The sequence below is a fragment of the Cottoperca gobio genome, chromosome 4, assembly GCF_900634415.1.
Source record: "Cottoperca gobio chromosome 4, fCotGob3.1, whole genome shotgun sequence".
Lineage (NCBI taxonomy): Eukaryota > Metazoa > Chordata > Actinopteri > Perciformes > Bovichtidae > Cottoperca > Cottoperca gobio.
Genome location: NC_041358.1, coordinates 14,674,654 through 14,689,714, shown reverse-complemented (window position 1 = coordinate 14,689,714; position 15,061 = coordinate 14,674,654). Strand labels below are relative to the sequence as shown.

General features: G+C 40.2%; 1 protein-coding gene across 1 annotated transcript in view; it reads right to left on the bottom strand.

Moving 5' to 3' along the window:
- csnk1g2b (casein kinase 1, gamma 2b) overlaps positions 1 to 15,061 on the bottom strand; it is a 37,369-nt gene that overhangs the window by 4,844 nt on the left and 17,464 nt on the right. Inside the window, 8 exon segments of the mRNA XM_029430543.1 lie at positions 892 to 930; positions 932 to 976; positions 1,552 to 1,700; positions 1,814 to 1,898; positions 3,799 to 3,884; positions 5,084 to 5,318; positions 5,705 to 5,853; positions 14,420 to 14,489. Coding sequence (XP_029286403.1) covers positions 892 to 930; positions 932 to 976; positions 1,552 to 1,700; positions 1,814 to 1,898; positions 3,799 to 3,884; positions 5,084 to 5,318; positions 5,705 to 5,853; positions 14,420 to 14,489 — 858 coding nt within the window.

Sequence of the window (15,061 nt, the reverse complement as noted above, 5' to 3'; positions counted from 1 at the left end):
GCCGACCTAAACATTTACTTTTTCCTCTTATCAACGAATATAACCTGTACCTACAGAGACAGACCAGGTGTTTCTTTTGATGCAGCTGACTGTTTTGATCAGGATGTTACAGGTTTTTACAGTCATGAGCAACGTGCGTGGAACTGGAGGTGTTGCTTTGCGAGGTTCAAAAAGGTGGCAAGATGCTTTCCAGCCAATCACGTTAAACAGAGAGCAGTAAGTCCAATGTAATAAGTCAATCATAAAATCTAATGCCCTGTCTGGCTATACGGGTAACAATGAGTCAGACTCATCCAGTAAAACCACATGATGTAAGTCTATCAGAAGGATTTCATTATCATTTTCTACTGAAACTCTTGAATTATTAACCCTCTACTAAACAATCAAAGACAACAAGGCTCGGATAGCATGCTAATAAAAGGACTTACAAAAAAAAAATCAACACTTTGTCACACTCTAAGTATATAGCTTGTCATTACTGGTATGAACAATGCTATTTGCATTTTCAACTCGTGCATGCAATGACTGGAGCTTAGAGTGGCAAGGTGTGATGGATACATTTAAGCTGGAAACGGTGCTTCGTTTCCCAGCTGCCTCATCATCGTGCACGTCAGCTCATTTACTGGTAAAACATCAATTTTGTGTTATTGTCCGACAGAGACTTAGAGGAAAGATGTTACTGCCGAGCAATCAGACTGTAGACAGGAACAGGAATGAAGGAGAAGTGGAACTGAATGGCAGCCATTTTCTCCAGGAAGTTGATAACACTTGGACACAACAAGAGTAGCCTGGCAGAGGAACTTGAATGACAGGGTTGGTTGGCTGGTTGGTCGGTTGGTAGATTGGTGGGTGGGTGTGATGTTTGTTTGTTTTTACAGCTGATGACCTCACCTGGTTTTTGGTCTGCTGTTGTGCTTTGTCTCTGCTTGCTGGGCTGCAGGGGCGTGTCACTGGGGATAGGGCCTATTGGTGTGGGCTATAAGTAAGACAATGAAACAAACAGTGTCAAAAGTAAGACAATTCAAACGGACAGTTCATTCCAAAATCAAAAGCACACATGTTTCCTCTTACCTGCAGGGCTATTTAGTAATTTAGATTGTTTTGCTTTCCAGAAATCATGACCCAGTTATGAGCAGTTTCATGTAGGAACTATTTTCTTTCTACCAAACTAGACCCATCAATCGTATCACCACGCAGAAGGAAGGGTGCATCTGTTTATGCTCACTTGTTGGCAACTTTATCACTGTAGATTAATAAATAGCACTGCAGGTCAGAGGAAGTCTATGTATTTTGATTTGGGGGTGAACTGTCACCTTAAAAGGAAATAAAGAGAAAAACTACAGTGTTGAAATTAAGCTAATGTAAAAATATTTAGCACCCATACTGTAAGCAATTTTACGTAACAAGGTTTTCAAAAACAATCAGTTATGATCCAAGTGACAAATTATAACAGTGAGAGCAATAAAGCCATGGCAACCTTGAGACTCAACGGTCCAATCAAAAGGATTTCAGAGGGAAAGGAGGTGAGCGGATTCAGTAAGAGGCACTCACAAGTGATTTGCCGACCCAGTCATATTCATAGTCAAAGACATAGCTGTTCCTGTCGAACAGATCAGTGAAGAGCTTCCTCAAGTAGTCATAATCAGGCTTCTCAAAGAAGTCCAGCCTCCTCACATAGCGCAGGTAGGTGGCCATCTCTTCTGTAGCAAATAAGAACTTATCATTAAATTTGAATTTGAAATTGAAATCTGGTTGGATGAGGAAGAACAGAAATAACACGGTAAACAAAAGGAAACAGGTTGGTGCTACTGACCAGGGAAGTTTTCACAAAGCACTTCAATGGGTGTCGCTCGTTTGGTGTCCCCAATTTTCTGATACCTCTCCTTCAAAGTGTCCGCCTACAAGGGAGACAAGAAACATACATATTACACTCAAAATATAAACAAATACATACTGTAGCTGTGGGCAATGTAAAGAAATAGGTGTAACATTCAAACGTGTTATATATTGGGCAAATGAAAATCCTCTGGTTAGTCATATGAACAGCACAACGGGCTTGTGCTTGTGAATCTTTGTCTGCCATGACACTTTAGACTTTCACCCAGTCACCAAAAATGTTGTACATATTAGGAGATTGTGGAGTCAGCGGCTGCCAGCATTGTGCCCCTGAGCAAGGCACTTAACCCTGAGTTGCTCCTGGGAGACTGTCCCTGTAGTTAGTTCACTGTAAGTCGCTCTGGATAGGAGCGTCTGCTAAATGACCTGTAATGTAATGTAATGTAATGTAAACTTGCGTATCACAGTGTCAATCTATAGACCCATTTTACACCAGTCGAATGCATCCAAAATGGTTGCACTTGACCCACTGGCCTGTACATTTTCAACTATGCATGATGGGTTTTCAAACTGAATCTATCGTCGACTACCAACCTGGATTCATCAGACCAGAAAAACGTCTACCACTCATCAGCAGTCTGGTGATGATCATTTTTAACCCGCTGCTCCACACAACAATGACCCTGTAGGATTGTGTATACGTTATACTTCATCTGGACATTCTACTCCTTCATTGTATTTTGATGCTGTCATGTTGTGTGTTGGTGAGAACTTGTTTTGGCCCGAGCCACCAGACATCCCCCACATTCACACAGCCCTCACATTCATCTACCACAAGCTTCCTCCCACATAGCAAATGTTCAGATGAGGTGTCGTGTCTTATAGTCTTTTCTATGTACACCTTTGATTTTGACGGCTGCAAACAGCCTGGAAACTCTGCAGCTATAACCTCCCCCCACCTGTCATCACACCTGTGTTTCTTAGTGCTTTAAGCTCTCTTAGTAAACTGTTCAAATGCAAAGCAAGTGTGGAGATGTTTGTGTTGAACATGCCAGGAATAGCCCACATCTACAGGAGTATTTATTTTTCTCGTCACGGACTGTATAGATATGATTGTGAGCACTTATGGGGAAACTTCTCATGAAAACATAAAGACACGCATAAATGAATGACAAATTACATTATAAAAAGGAAGTCAATAGTAGCTATTGTTTAGGATATCAGAGCACAATCACTAAAATCTCTTTACTGTAGATTTATAATGAAACACTTTTGAAAAGGTTTGGGGTGATAAGAGGCGACCAGCTGCTCTAACACAATCAGTAGGAGCTCTAAAGTAGGAAACTATATTTCATGATCTTTCATGAGCACACAAGTGAGATAAAAAAAATGATGCTTCAAATATGGCAAGTGGGATATTCTTACAATCCACTTTATGTTGGGTAGTTAACTTAAAATAATCCCTAAATGAGCAAAATAAAAAAGTTTTAAAAAATAATAATTTAAGTGACCATAGAAAATAAATAACTCCAAAGTGTCCCGGTAAAGAAAATAACAGACTTGGCACAGGGAACACAACTTTGCTTCATGATGCCTGCATCTTGTCATCTATAAATGAGCACCTCATCATTGTGTATGTTTTCACCGCAGAGGATATTAAGTTTGAATGAAACAACAGCAAATTAAACAATCATTGAGGTCTCAATAGTTTGTGTGTCTGAGTGACACAGAGGGTCTTTTATGTTCAATAAACAATACAGATTAAACAATTGGGTCAGATCTTGAAATGTCACCAGTGTGAGAGGATGATGTTGTTAGCTCTCTGTCCCTGAGAGATAATGGACTGACGAGTGCAGCAGGAAAAGGTACTACTTTATACTAAGCATTAAGAGGATTACAGAAGTCTGATGTAAATCAGTACGTGCCAACATTTGGATGATGTCAAATAATACACAACAGTACCTTTAGGCCTTGCCAGGGGAGGCTACCTCGGAGGAAGTACATGAACATGTGACCCAGCGCCTCCAAATCGTCCCTTCTGCTTTGCTCTGGAAGAGAAAGAATAAGACAGGAATTAAGTTACTGGTGAGAAAGACATTAATGTCATAGCCAGATGGAAAGGTTAACAGGCGATTGAGCAGTAGGAAATGCAGCATAATTATCCAGGAGTTCAAATTAACCATGTACATTATAAAAGGCCAAGCAGGGAGGGGACATGGAGAGCCAACAGTCTGCAGGTTTTTCCCCACTGATTAGCACTCTAACAAGTAGAGTGGAACAACTAATCAGTGAAATCACCTCCTGAGCTGAGCTCCTGAGCTCCTAAAGATTTAGGGGGATCTATTCACAGCAATGGAATATAATATTCATAACTATTTTTTCATTAGTGTGAAATCACCTGAAACTAGGAATTGAGTATTTATTAGATTAGGATGAGCCCTTCATATCGACGCTGGCTCTAGAGAGGGCCTTTCACAGGGCTGGGCGATATGGCCAAAAAATAAAATCTCCGACCTTTTAACACAACACCCGATTTTATCCCCCTTAAAACCAGACTACAAAAGACAAAAGGAATTATTCAAAAAGGTTGTGTTTCTTTTACTTCAACAATATAAATGATTAACAAAAGCAAACAAACAAATTTTGTTTAGTTCACCCCTCTCCTTTCCTCCGCTCTGTCTCTGACTGTAGGTGTGTGTGTCGGGAACGATGTCCTGCGACGGGAATGCGTAAAGCAAAAAAAAATTAAAACATTTTTTTTACGACCCCCCCTGCAGTACCTCTGCAGACCCCCTGTTGAAGACCTATGCGTTATGTTAAACTAAGGGAGTTCAGAGAAGTGGTGGCGGTTCCATACTGTAATTACCAAAGTTAAAAAGGGTGAGCGGAGGGGTACTCAGTTGTCTTCAGTCAGCTGCCTCACCTCTAGATGCCACTAAATCCTACACACTGCTCCGTTAATCATGTAGACTGTTGGCTCTCCATGGCACATTGTTGACCAACAGCAAGGTGAATAAAAGAGGAGATGCTGAAACACTTTAGGAACAGTAACTTCCAATCGATAAACAAATAACTGTGTGTAAAATCAGCTTTAAAAAGCTATTTGTTTACAATGCTGTGTACATATTGATGATTTATTTGCACACAATACAGTTAGGACATCTCCATTAAACTGAATGTAAATGTGAGCAAAGCTTGTCTATGCAAATCAAATCAAACCACAGCCCTGCTCCAGAGACTTCCTTACCCTTTCCCAAGTGTGTGTTGATGCTCATGTAGCGTGCCGTCCCAGTGAGACTCTTGTGCTCCCGGTAGGGGATGTGTTTTTTGGTCTCAGGGTCTATGTATTCTTTGGCCAGACCAAAGTCAATGATGTGAATGGTGTGTTGCCTCTTGCTTCCTGGCCGCCCAACCAGAAAGTTTTCAGGCTTCACGTCTCTGTATATCAGACTCTTGGTGTGGACATACTCCATCCGTGTTATCTAGATGAACAATATACAGGTCAAGATTAGTCAATGAACATTTTAAATCACTCAATTATCCACAGTTTTTAAAAACATGAAGAGAAAGCAACCTGATTTTACCTGAGGATACACTAAAGACAGACACTTTTAGTAAACATCATAGCTTTATTACTTTAAAACTTTCAGCTAAAAAGTAGAACATATTTTTGATGACCAAATGCAAATATTTATTCAAAACTAGGGGTAGTGTTAACAATTCAATGCTTTGCATACAGCATCTTAGCATTCCCTTCACTGAATACATGTAATGTTATCAAAGTTGCCCGATATTTTCTGTAAAGCTTGAATCACAAAAGCTAGCTCATCTAAATATAGGCCTGCAGCGCTCCTACTCCAGGCCTTACCAGCTGTATGGCTATCATGAGGACGGTCTTGAGGGAGAAGGTGCGGTCACAGAGGTCAAATAGGTCCTCTAGACTCGGCCCGAGTAGCTCCAGCACCATGGCATTGTATTTCCCGCAAGGACCAAAGTAGTACACCTGAGGGATTCCCTCTGTGGAGACACAAATACACACAAATAAAGTTAGTGGACCTTTGTAATCATAACATATTTTCTTTAATGGCCACTTTTATTCTTTTTGGCCGACAAGGACTTTTTTAGTTTTTGGAATGGACAGCAAATGTGTAAAAAAAGCTCCAGCAACCACTCGACCACGGGGTCGCTTAGAGATAAGGGTGCAGAGAGCAACAAGAATAAGCTGCTGAGGTCATCGGAACTTTGTAGCATACAAATGTGTTTAGTGCACCGTTTTCCAAGGTCATCTCCGCGTCATATGAATCAAAACCAAGTACTATTACCATGGACAGAATTGAAAACTTTCAAAATATTGCCACATGGTACAATACTAATGTATGTATGTATATGTAGTGAGGAGACGTTGCAAGTGCCGTGAAAGGTGCTTCATGACTCATCACACCATGATAAGAAAGTGTGTGAGGAGACTCTTCATTGTGAGTACAGCAGCAAGGACAAACTAAACCTCCGTTGGCTTCACTCAACAGGTGTGTCAGAAACAGGCATGACCTACAGTTTCTTTTCCAACAAAGTAGGATTTAAAGGGAAAGGTGTCTAAAGAAACACCGGTGACGTGAGCAGCACACTGTCAAGAACTGTAAATAGCCTTTGCTACTAGAAACCACCACACCCACTCTGTGGTTATGTATATGACTTCTGAAGAATGTGGATGGATTAACATGTCAGTAGGCGCTATTTTTATGTTGATCAGTCTTTTAACAGTGGGAAAACAGGGGCGTGGCAAAACACTACAGTATATCTTTCTGATTCAACAATACTAAGAGTATTTTCAAAAAATCATTGCTTACTAATTTGGCGCCCCATTTGGTACTAAAAAGCACTGGCCTAAAGCTGCGGATTCCTAATGTCTGCCCGCTACAGACTTAACAGCTTTGTCACAACAAAGTGAACCGCTAAGTCCTGTGAGTAACCAGCATCGGATTTCACAAACACTCTTAAATAACATGCAACAGCTCACTGGAAAAGAGATAAGTAATGCTTCGTACGCAAAAACAGACTCATTTACTTTCATGTTACAATTTCAGGGTCCTTTTATGACTTTCATGGATACTTTTGCTGAGAATCCGTTGACTTCTGATCCATCGGAAATGCGATACGTCGATATCATGTTATCATATAATTTATCAGCTCATTTACACTACACCCTGCCGATCAGGCAGGTGTTAGCAGAGAGTCTAACGTTAGCCAGAACTAGCAAAATAGTAACGTACAGCTATTTTAGTTTTTAACTCACTAGTATCAGATTGGTACTCGGTATTGGCCGATGCGCAAGTTAAGGTCTCGGAATCGAGATAGAAAAAAAGGTATCAGAACGTTTCTACAAACACTTTTCCCACAATCAAAACCACCCGTTTCCAGGTTCACAGTCGCTACCGGGTTAGTCCTTGTCGAGTTAGTTGGTCACCAGGAAGTCATCCAGAGACCTTTGAACCACGTGTCAAACACTGTGTATCTGCATGCCAGCCATCTGCCTGAAAGCTCACTAACCATGAGAAGTCACATCAGTGATGCTACAACAGCAGGCGGAGCAGCACTGAGACACTTACACAGAGAGATAAAGGGAGTCAATGAGATAAAGATCCAGATTAAAAATGGGACATAGAAACTGTACTTGTCTGTAAGATAAATGAATAAATGTGTGATAAAGATAAATGAGAGTTGAGAATAGGAAGTATTCAGTTTGGATTCTGTGTCAGCAGCGAGCCGGGGGGGAGTTTTCAGTCGGATTGATCTGATTTAACCCTCAGCATCAGTCCAACAGGGCAACAAGTCATACTACACACACACGTATGTCCACACACACAAACACCTGTCTGCCCTTTAGTCTCTATGATTTTCCTAGTAATGAAGCCCATGACAGATGAGGCAGTGACGAGAGATTATTAGGATGGCTGACTCATCAAAGCCTGGCCCAAATCTAGAGGGCATTCAAAGCACAGTCATCACGAGAGGAAAAGCACACGCTGTAATACAATCTTCAGCTGGTGAACGAGAGCAAAGATTGGTGTTTTACAGCAGGTGTAAGCACCCATCTTTGGGAAAAAAGCCCTGAGCACATTCTTTTGGAGTCATTGCTGTCTAAACGTTAATATATAATATGATATAACTTGCAAACAATAGCTTTGTAAAATAGGATATGTGAGACCATGTGAGATGTGATGGTTAACACAAACTCAACCATAACAATAAAACAGTGAAATTACTCAGCAAATGTTCTCTAATAGGAAACAGTGAGCACTTCAAAAGCAATAGAATGATGAAGCATGACGGCCAACTTTGTTATCTTCATAAGCTAAAAGGCCAAACAAACCATTTCAGCAGTTGGCTTGTCTAAATGGACACACAATAAGCAAACTGAATCAGTTCTGTGATGATAAACGTCTGTAAATCTATTATATAAAGTCATATAAAAAAAACACTTCCAACTGTTTTCAGCATTATGGGATATGTTCTGGCTTTCAATGCAAGCCAATGTCAGCAATGCTCTGACCCCAGCTGTCTTGAGAATTCGAGACAATTCAACCTATTGTATCTGCAGGCAGGGCCTCACAGTAAGAGGGGAGGCTGCATCATGGCAGCTGAAGACAATGTTGCCCTACAAAGAAATGTCATAGTTAAGGGTCTAGTAAAGGGAGTGTGTATTAAAGATTTAGAACATGGAGTCCAGAGCACTGAGAGGAGTAAAAGACGTGACTTCCATTAGGCCCAGTGCTCTGGATATGTTCTCACAAGGCTGAAATGTGATCAGCACTTGAGCTTGCATAGACTGATCCTGGACCTATAAATGCAACCTAGCTCATGGGCAGAACAATCCCGCAAAACACGCTAGGGCTAAATATGGGGAAGAATAAAACAGCACTACTCGTTTTTATTTAGTTAACAATTAAATCTACCAGATATTTGCAGCTTTTATATCAGTAGCTGCACACAAAATGAGTGAAGCAATGATTTGATGTTAAACTAGGGCAGTTGTTCTCTGAATCCACACAGCACTCTTTCATTTATTGCAAGTAAAACCAGCAACAAGTAGGTTATTTATCAGACGGACTAGACTTTTTGTTTTTAAGATTAGCCATAAGCAGGTCGTCATTCTCATTACAAACCATCGCACTGCTTTATAATGTTCCACAGTTGGCCTAATTTGCTTTCTTACATTGCATCCTTTCCATTAGGACTCTTGTACCGTTGAGATGATTCATAATTGAGCACTACTAATAGACACTAAGTCAAGCCACCATTAAAAAAAGTATTAAAGTGAAACAATAATAATTTCACAGTAAAATCGCTCAATTTCAAAAACTGTATCATCTTGCCAATGTAAAATGTGACAATTAGCAGCGGGCTACTTTTATAAATCATGACAAAATATTTACTTAATAAAACTAGTAAATGTCCATGTCAATTTGTATGAATTGCCTTTTGATATTTCTTATGTTATTTGCTGCTATCATGCATCCATCTGCATTGTGCTCTGACAAGTATAAAATAAAATTATATTATCAATCTAACCTAGAATAATCCTACAACAGCAGTCAACACAAACTGATTTTATCATTAAAAGTATCCAAATGTCATGTATAAGAATCCATGATTTGCATGAAATAATATCATCAACATAGACCTTGTGTGACTGACACGGCATATACCGTGCCCTCAAAAGTCGTGATGGGGCTCATGAATATTCACAGGCATGCTGATGATAACCATCACTGAATAATTTTCAAGAGGAAACCTCCTTATATGTGACACTAATTACAGTAAAAGCCATGCAATTGTGTATCCATGACTGCATGAGCTAAATCAGCCACTGAAATGCAGTTAAATGACAGCTGGTCCATGAAAACTGCAAACCATCTCTGCAGCCATTCCCCTGACAACAAGTGACGGAAGAACAAGCCACACACTCTTAGGCTGGCTGGTACAAGACTTGCTTTACTATAAGCAGCACATTTTATTAGTGCTGCTATTACTAATAAGAGCAACTGAAATGCCAGGTCTCTTGTCAATGTTCACAAACATCTGTGAACTGGGAGGCAGATCCTGCTGGGATCTGTTCAGGACAGAAGAGAATTAACAGTGTGCAGATAAGCTCCTCCTGGGCGTTAAGCGCTGCGTTTTCCACGCTGTGACATATTTGAGGCACTTGGATGCAGGACTAACAGGGTCACATGTCCCCATTTAGCAAAGTTGACAACATAAGTAGTTTTAATCTATTGCCATGACTCCTCCCATGCTAGACAGTGAAGTGAGCTTTTCAGTCATATCATCATAGTCAGTCATCAGCTGGAGACCTCTGCTCGATTTTAAATTGTAAACAGCTTACTAGAGATATTGTCTTTTTTGGAATAAAGACAAAACATAGAATCAGCATTTAGCTGAATCCATTGACAATTGATTTTTGTTCTTTGATAATTTAAATAACTTTATTTTGGCGACTTAATAGTCTGTCTCCTGTTTAAAGTATCATGCGAGTAGCAAAAGGCTGAAACACGGTGGCAGGAAATTGAACCCAGCTGCAACAATAACCGATGCACAAACTTATCACCAGCTGCAGTGTATGCGCAAAACAGACAACTGCGTTGACACATGCAGCCACTTTTCCAGTAAATCTCTACCACATCTCAACAGTTTAGCTGCAAGGCTGTCAGCTGTGTGTCTACCTGGCATAACTTCACTCTGTCGGTGTATAGTAAGCCTGTGCCTGCGACGGTGTGCATGAAGTCAGCAGTAACGCTATAGCATTGAACGGAGCGCAGTTTACAGTTTATTTGGTCGGTGAATAAATGCTACAACTCCTCAAGACCCGAGCCAAGTCCCTCTTGCCTTGATTTCCACCTGCTAATTAAAGTGAAGGGGGTGAGCCCCGAAGTTAGCAACAACTTTGGCTCGGGCTCATGCTCACTTAAGGTGGACCACTTTCCAAATTTCATTTTCGTGAAATTCTAAAAGTGAAGAGAGTCATGTCAATCTTGTACACACTGTTGACTTGCAGCGTACATCCGTAAAAAGGTGTGCAGCAGCAATCATAAATGAATAATCTAATCAAATAATAGTGTAATAATGTTCAGCGTGCATTTGGAAACAGGTAAATGGCATAACATCACTTTGTTCCATTAGTTGTGGAACTAGTTGTGTGTAAGCGCTAGGAATATGTTTACATGTTGCACAACCCCAGGCTTCAGTAAATAAGAGGAAGGCTGAAGGCCAGCAGTGGTCTCAATGGAAGAAGGGATATCCCGGTCAGGATGGGTTTAATTTCATAAAACTTAACAAACTGGGGTTTGTTTATGAAACGGGAAGACTACCAAGAATGTGTAGCAAAGGGAGTACACCAGTTGAAAGGCCACAGGGGCCCATTGTTGATCTCATGCTTTCAAGATATAGCTCAGATAGTATAAAACTTTTACAAGAATGGTGTGATGAATGTGGTTTCAGGAGGGTCGTTAAGTACGGCACAGATACGGAAACTAGGCATGATTTCCAATGTTATTTTATTTTAATTCTGCTATTTTATACTATTTTAATTCTGCTATTTTTATATTAATATTAATGTTACTTCACACTCATTTACATCAACACTGTGATTATTGTACTGTAAATGCTCTGTCTAATCTTGTACTATGTTTTTGCTGTGAAGCACTTTGGGCTGCAATTCTTGTATGAAAGGTGCTACCGTATTTTCCGCACTATAGAGCGCACTGGATTATAAGGCGCACTGTCAATGAATGGTCTATTTTCGATCTTTTTTCATATATAAAGCGCACCGGACTATAAGGCGCATTAAGCGAAACAAAACAGTCAGATAAGTCAGTCAGTCAAACTTTATTAAACGTGTTCACAATAACTCTCAACATTGTTCAAACGTTAATGAGCGTATTCACAATAACTCCCAACCTTGTTCAGTTGTAACACGTAAAAAAAACAGTCTGATACCGCCAAATGGTCTTCTTTATTTGGCGCAGGTCATCTTCTTGCTTCCTCCACTTCCGTACCATTGATTCATTAATGTTGAATTCTCTCGCAGCTGCTCTATTCCCATGTTCTACTGCGTGACTGATAGCCTTGAGTTTGAAGTCCGCGTCGTAAGCGTGTCTCTTGTAATATTATGGTGAAGCACAGTATGTATTACTCTGCGACGCGGACTACGGTAGCCGTAATGCTGCAAGCGGTGTGGCTATGTAGTTTACCAAAGTCGTACTAAAATATTTTGACAGAGCGCCGTGTACCACACAAAATTGCTTCGTGATCAGTAACCACAACCAGAATTAATCCATATATAAAGCGCTCCGGATTATAAGGCGCACTGTCGCTTTTTGAGAAAATTAAAGGCTTTTAAGTGTGCCTTATAGTGCGGAAAATACGGTATACAAATAAAGCTTATTATTATTATTATTATTATTATTATTTAATGCACCAGAAGAAACAACCAAAGGCAGAGAGAGACAAGCCTGGACGAGAGGAATCCTCTGTTATTTTCAGGCAAAATGGTAAAGGAGATGACAATTAGTCACTTTTGAGTTTATGTATGTGTTGGCATGCATTGCGTAAGATCAGAATGACAGATTTAAACAGACACAAAGAAAAGAAAAGGTGGCCACACCCTGTTAGCAATGCACATTAGAGTTTTCCTGCAATCTGCAGGCAGCATAGTCAATCAGGGAGGCAGAGGATAATGTGGGAAGCTATCCAAGTAAACACACCATAATGGCCAGACTGCTTGTTGAGGGCCGTCTATAAATAGTCAAGGACTGCCCTAATGCCCCACCTCCTTATCAACAGTGGAGGGTTTTTGCTCTGGCACAAGGAGCCAGGAAGCTGGCATGTGTCACTAAATTAGACCAAGACAAACACATTTGTGACACAGGGAAGGATCACTGCAACAAGAGGAGCAGGGCCACTTGCAATAGTCTGAGAATGACAAACGCACTTATGCATACAAGCTTACCCACATGAATATGAGTTTTCAAATCTATATTTTTATACAGTAATCACCATGTAGACCAGTTACACTGATGATCAAAACACTTTGGTTTACAATTTACTTTAGGCTAAATTATGTAATACAATTTCAATTGGGACTTGGTACCTGCATTTACTTTATTATAAAAAGAACTTAGTCTGGGCAAAGAGACCAAAAAAGAACTGATGGGGCATGCAGTATTGAGTGGTTGCAGACTGCGCAAACCTTTTGCTCTTGTCAATTTGACTAAGCAGTGGGAACATGTTTGCATATGGTGTCTGCATTAAAGACTGAGCATGAGTGTGGTGAGCCAGTAAAATCAACACATGCATCTACACAAACGTACGCAAACATGACAGGTGAGCCTTTCCAAAAACAGCCAGCCAGGCCTTGCTGTGGAAATAAATCAAGTCCCAGTCCCTCCCAAACATCTGACTCTGCCTTCTCTCTCACCCTCTGTAACGAACTGACCAACCAGACCAGATCAAAGAGCCGCTGCCCTGGAGCCACTGCAGCTATGCATCATAGCACATTAACATGTTTGGCAGTGCTGCAGGAGAGGAAAGACTCTGGTACTGTAGAGATGGGATTAGAAAAGAGGAAGATGGCTTTCATTGCATCCTTTGGCTCCCACACATGTGGAAAGACACACGCTTTGAAATCTAGCCTTAAGTAGAATGGAAGTTGCAGTTGTTTTCGTTTGTCTGTTTCCCCAATGTTTCATGTCCACATTTGAAAATGTATCTTTCCCTCTTCATGTTTGCCTTGTATCCACACCATGCAAATAAACGGTCCTTTTCCTGAATAGATGCTGTAAATCGAGTAATTCCAGTGTAGAGAGGAAAATAAACACAATCTGTGTCAATTGGACTACAGAGGAAGGTAAATCATATATGTACTTATACAAAATGAAAACCTGATTGGACATGAAACTGCAAAAAAAATGTTTTTATTAAACCTGGCATTTAAATGAAGTATTCACTCATGTCCATTTCTCCCAAATAAGAGGCAAAATAGTAGGTAGGATACGATCATATTTGTTGCATTCAATTAAATTCAAGCTAAATGCTAGTGGCCCGGCATAAAATCAACATATTTAGCTCACTCCATATCAGAGTGTCAACCTTTTTAGGGATTAAATCTGTGTCCTCTATCTCTCTCCCATTTGTTCACTTGTTCTCAGAAAAGGCATCCATTTTCATGCGGCCATTATTCCCGATTACCCAACTCTGATACTCTGAGCCTGTCACACTCATGAGACCAGACCAGACTACCCCAACCTGCCAGCTAATTTATCTAAAAAACAACAACATTAAAAGCATTGTGATAATAATAACATTGCCTTCTTTAATATCTCAAACACAAAAGCGACCTGAAAGCATGTGAGTGGAAGTCATTTCCGTATGTAAACAGTGTGATCACATTTATCCACTACCATTGTCTGTTTCTGAATATATAGTCTGAGTTCTCTCTTCCTGCACAGCACAATGCTGTGGGAAAAGGCCCATTCACATTTAACATCATGATCAGAGGCTAATAATCTACAGACTGCAGCTCTCTTACCTGAATTTCCCAACTGTTTGTAAAATCTATACTCCAAATGGAGCTGCGGCGCCCTGGACTTTATAGGTTCCTGAAAGAGAAAAGAGAAAAAAGAAAGAAAGGTAAGTGTTAAATATTACATCATTTACAAATGAGTTAATGCACAGTATTCATATTCTTTATGTATGATGACATGTTGGCTGTTTGGATCAGTTAAGCCTGTGGAGGGGGTTCTTTTCAATACAGAAAACAGAGTGTTGTGTATAGAAACAAAAAAGAGGCGGGAAAAAAAGCTCATTCGAAATTTTGAAACATCAATACTTGAATGGCTTTCAGTTCACACAATGAAGGGCACTTATAGACTCACTACAACACCACAATAGCACAAATGACTGTGTTAAGAGCTTCACCCCAAGGGAAGAAAGTAGTGACAACCTTTGCATACACATCAACATGATTACCCCGGCCTGCAATTAACTTAAATAACTACAGTACAATGCTATTCTTATTTCAATGCCTAATATAACTTAAATTAAGTCTCAGGTCAGACTTATGGGATGTGACAGGATAAAGAGCATTTCCAGCTGGTGAACAGCAGGCTTTTGTGATGACATGGCCGATAATCAACCCACTGGGACATATTGTTCATTATATCGCTAGCTC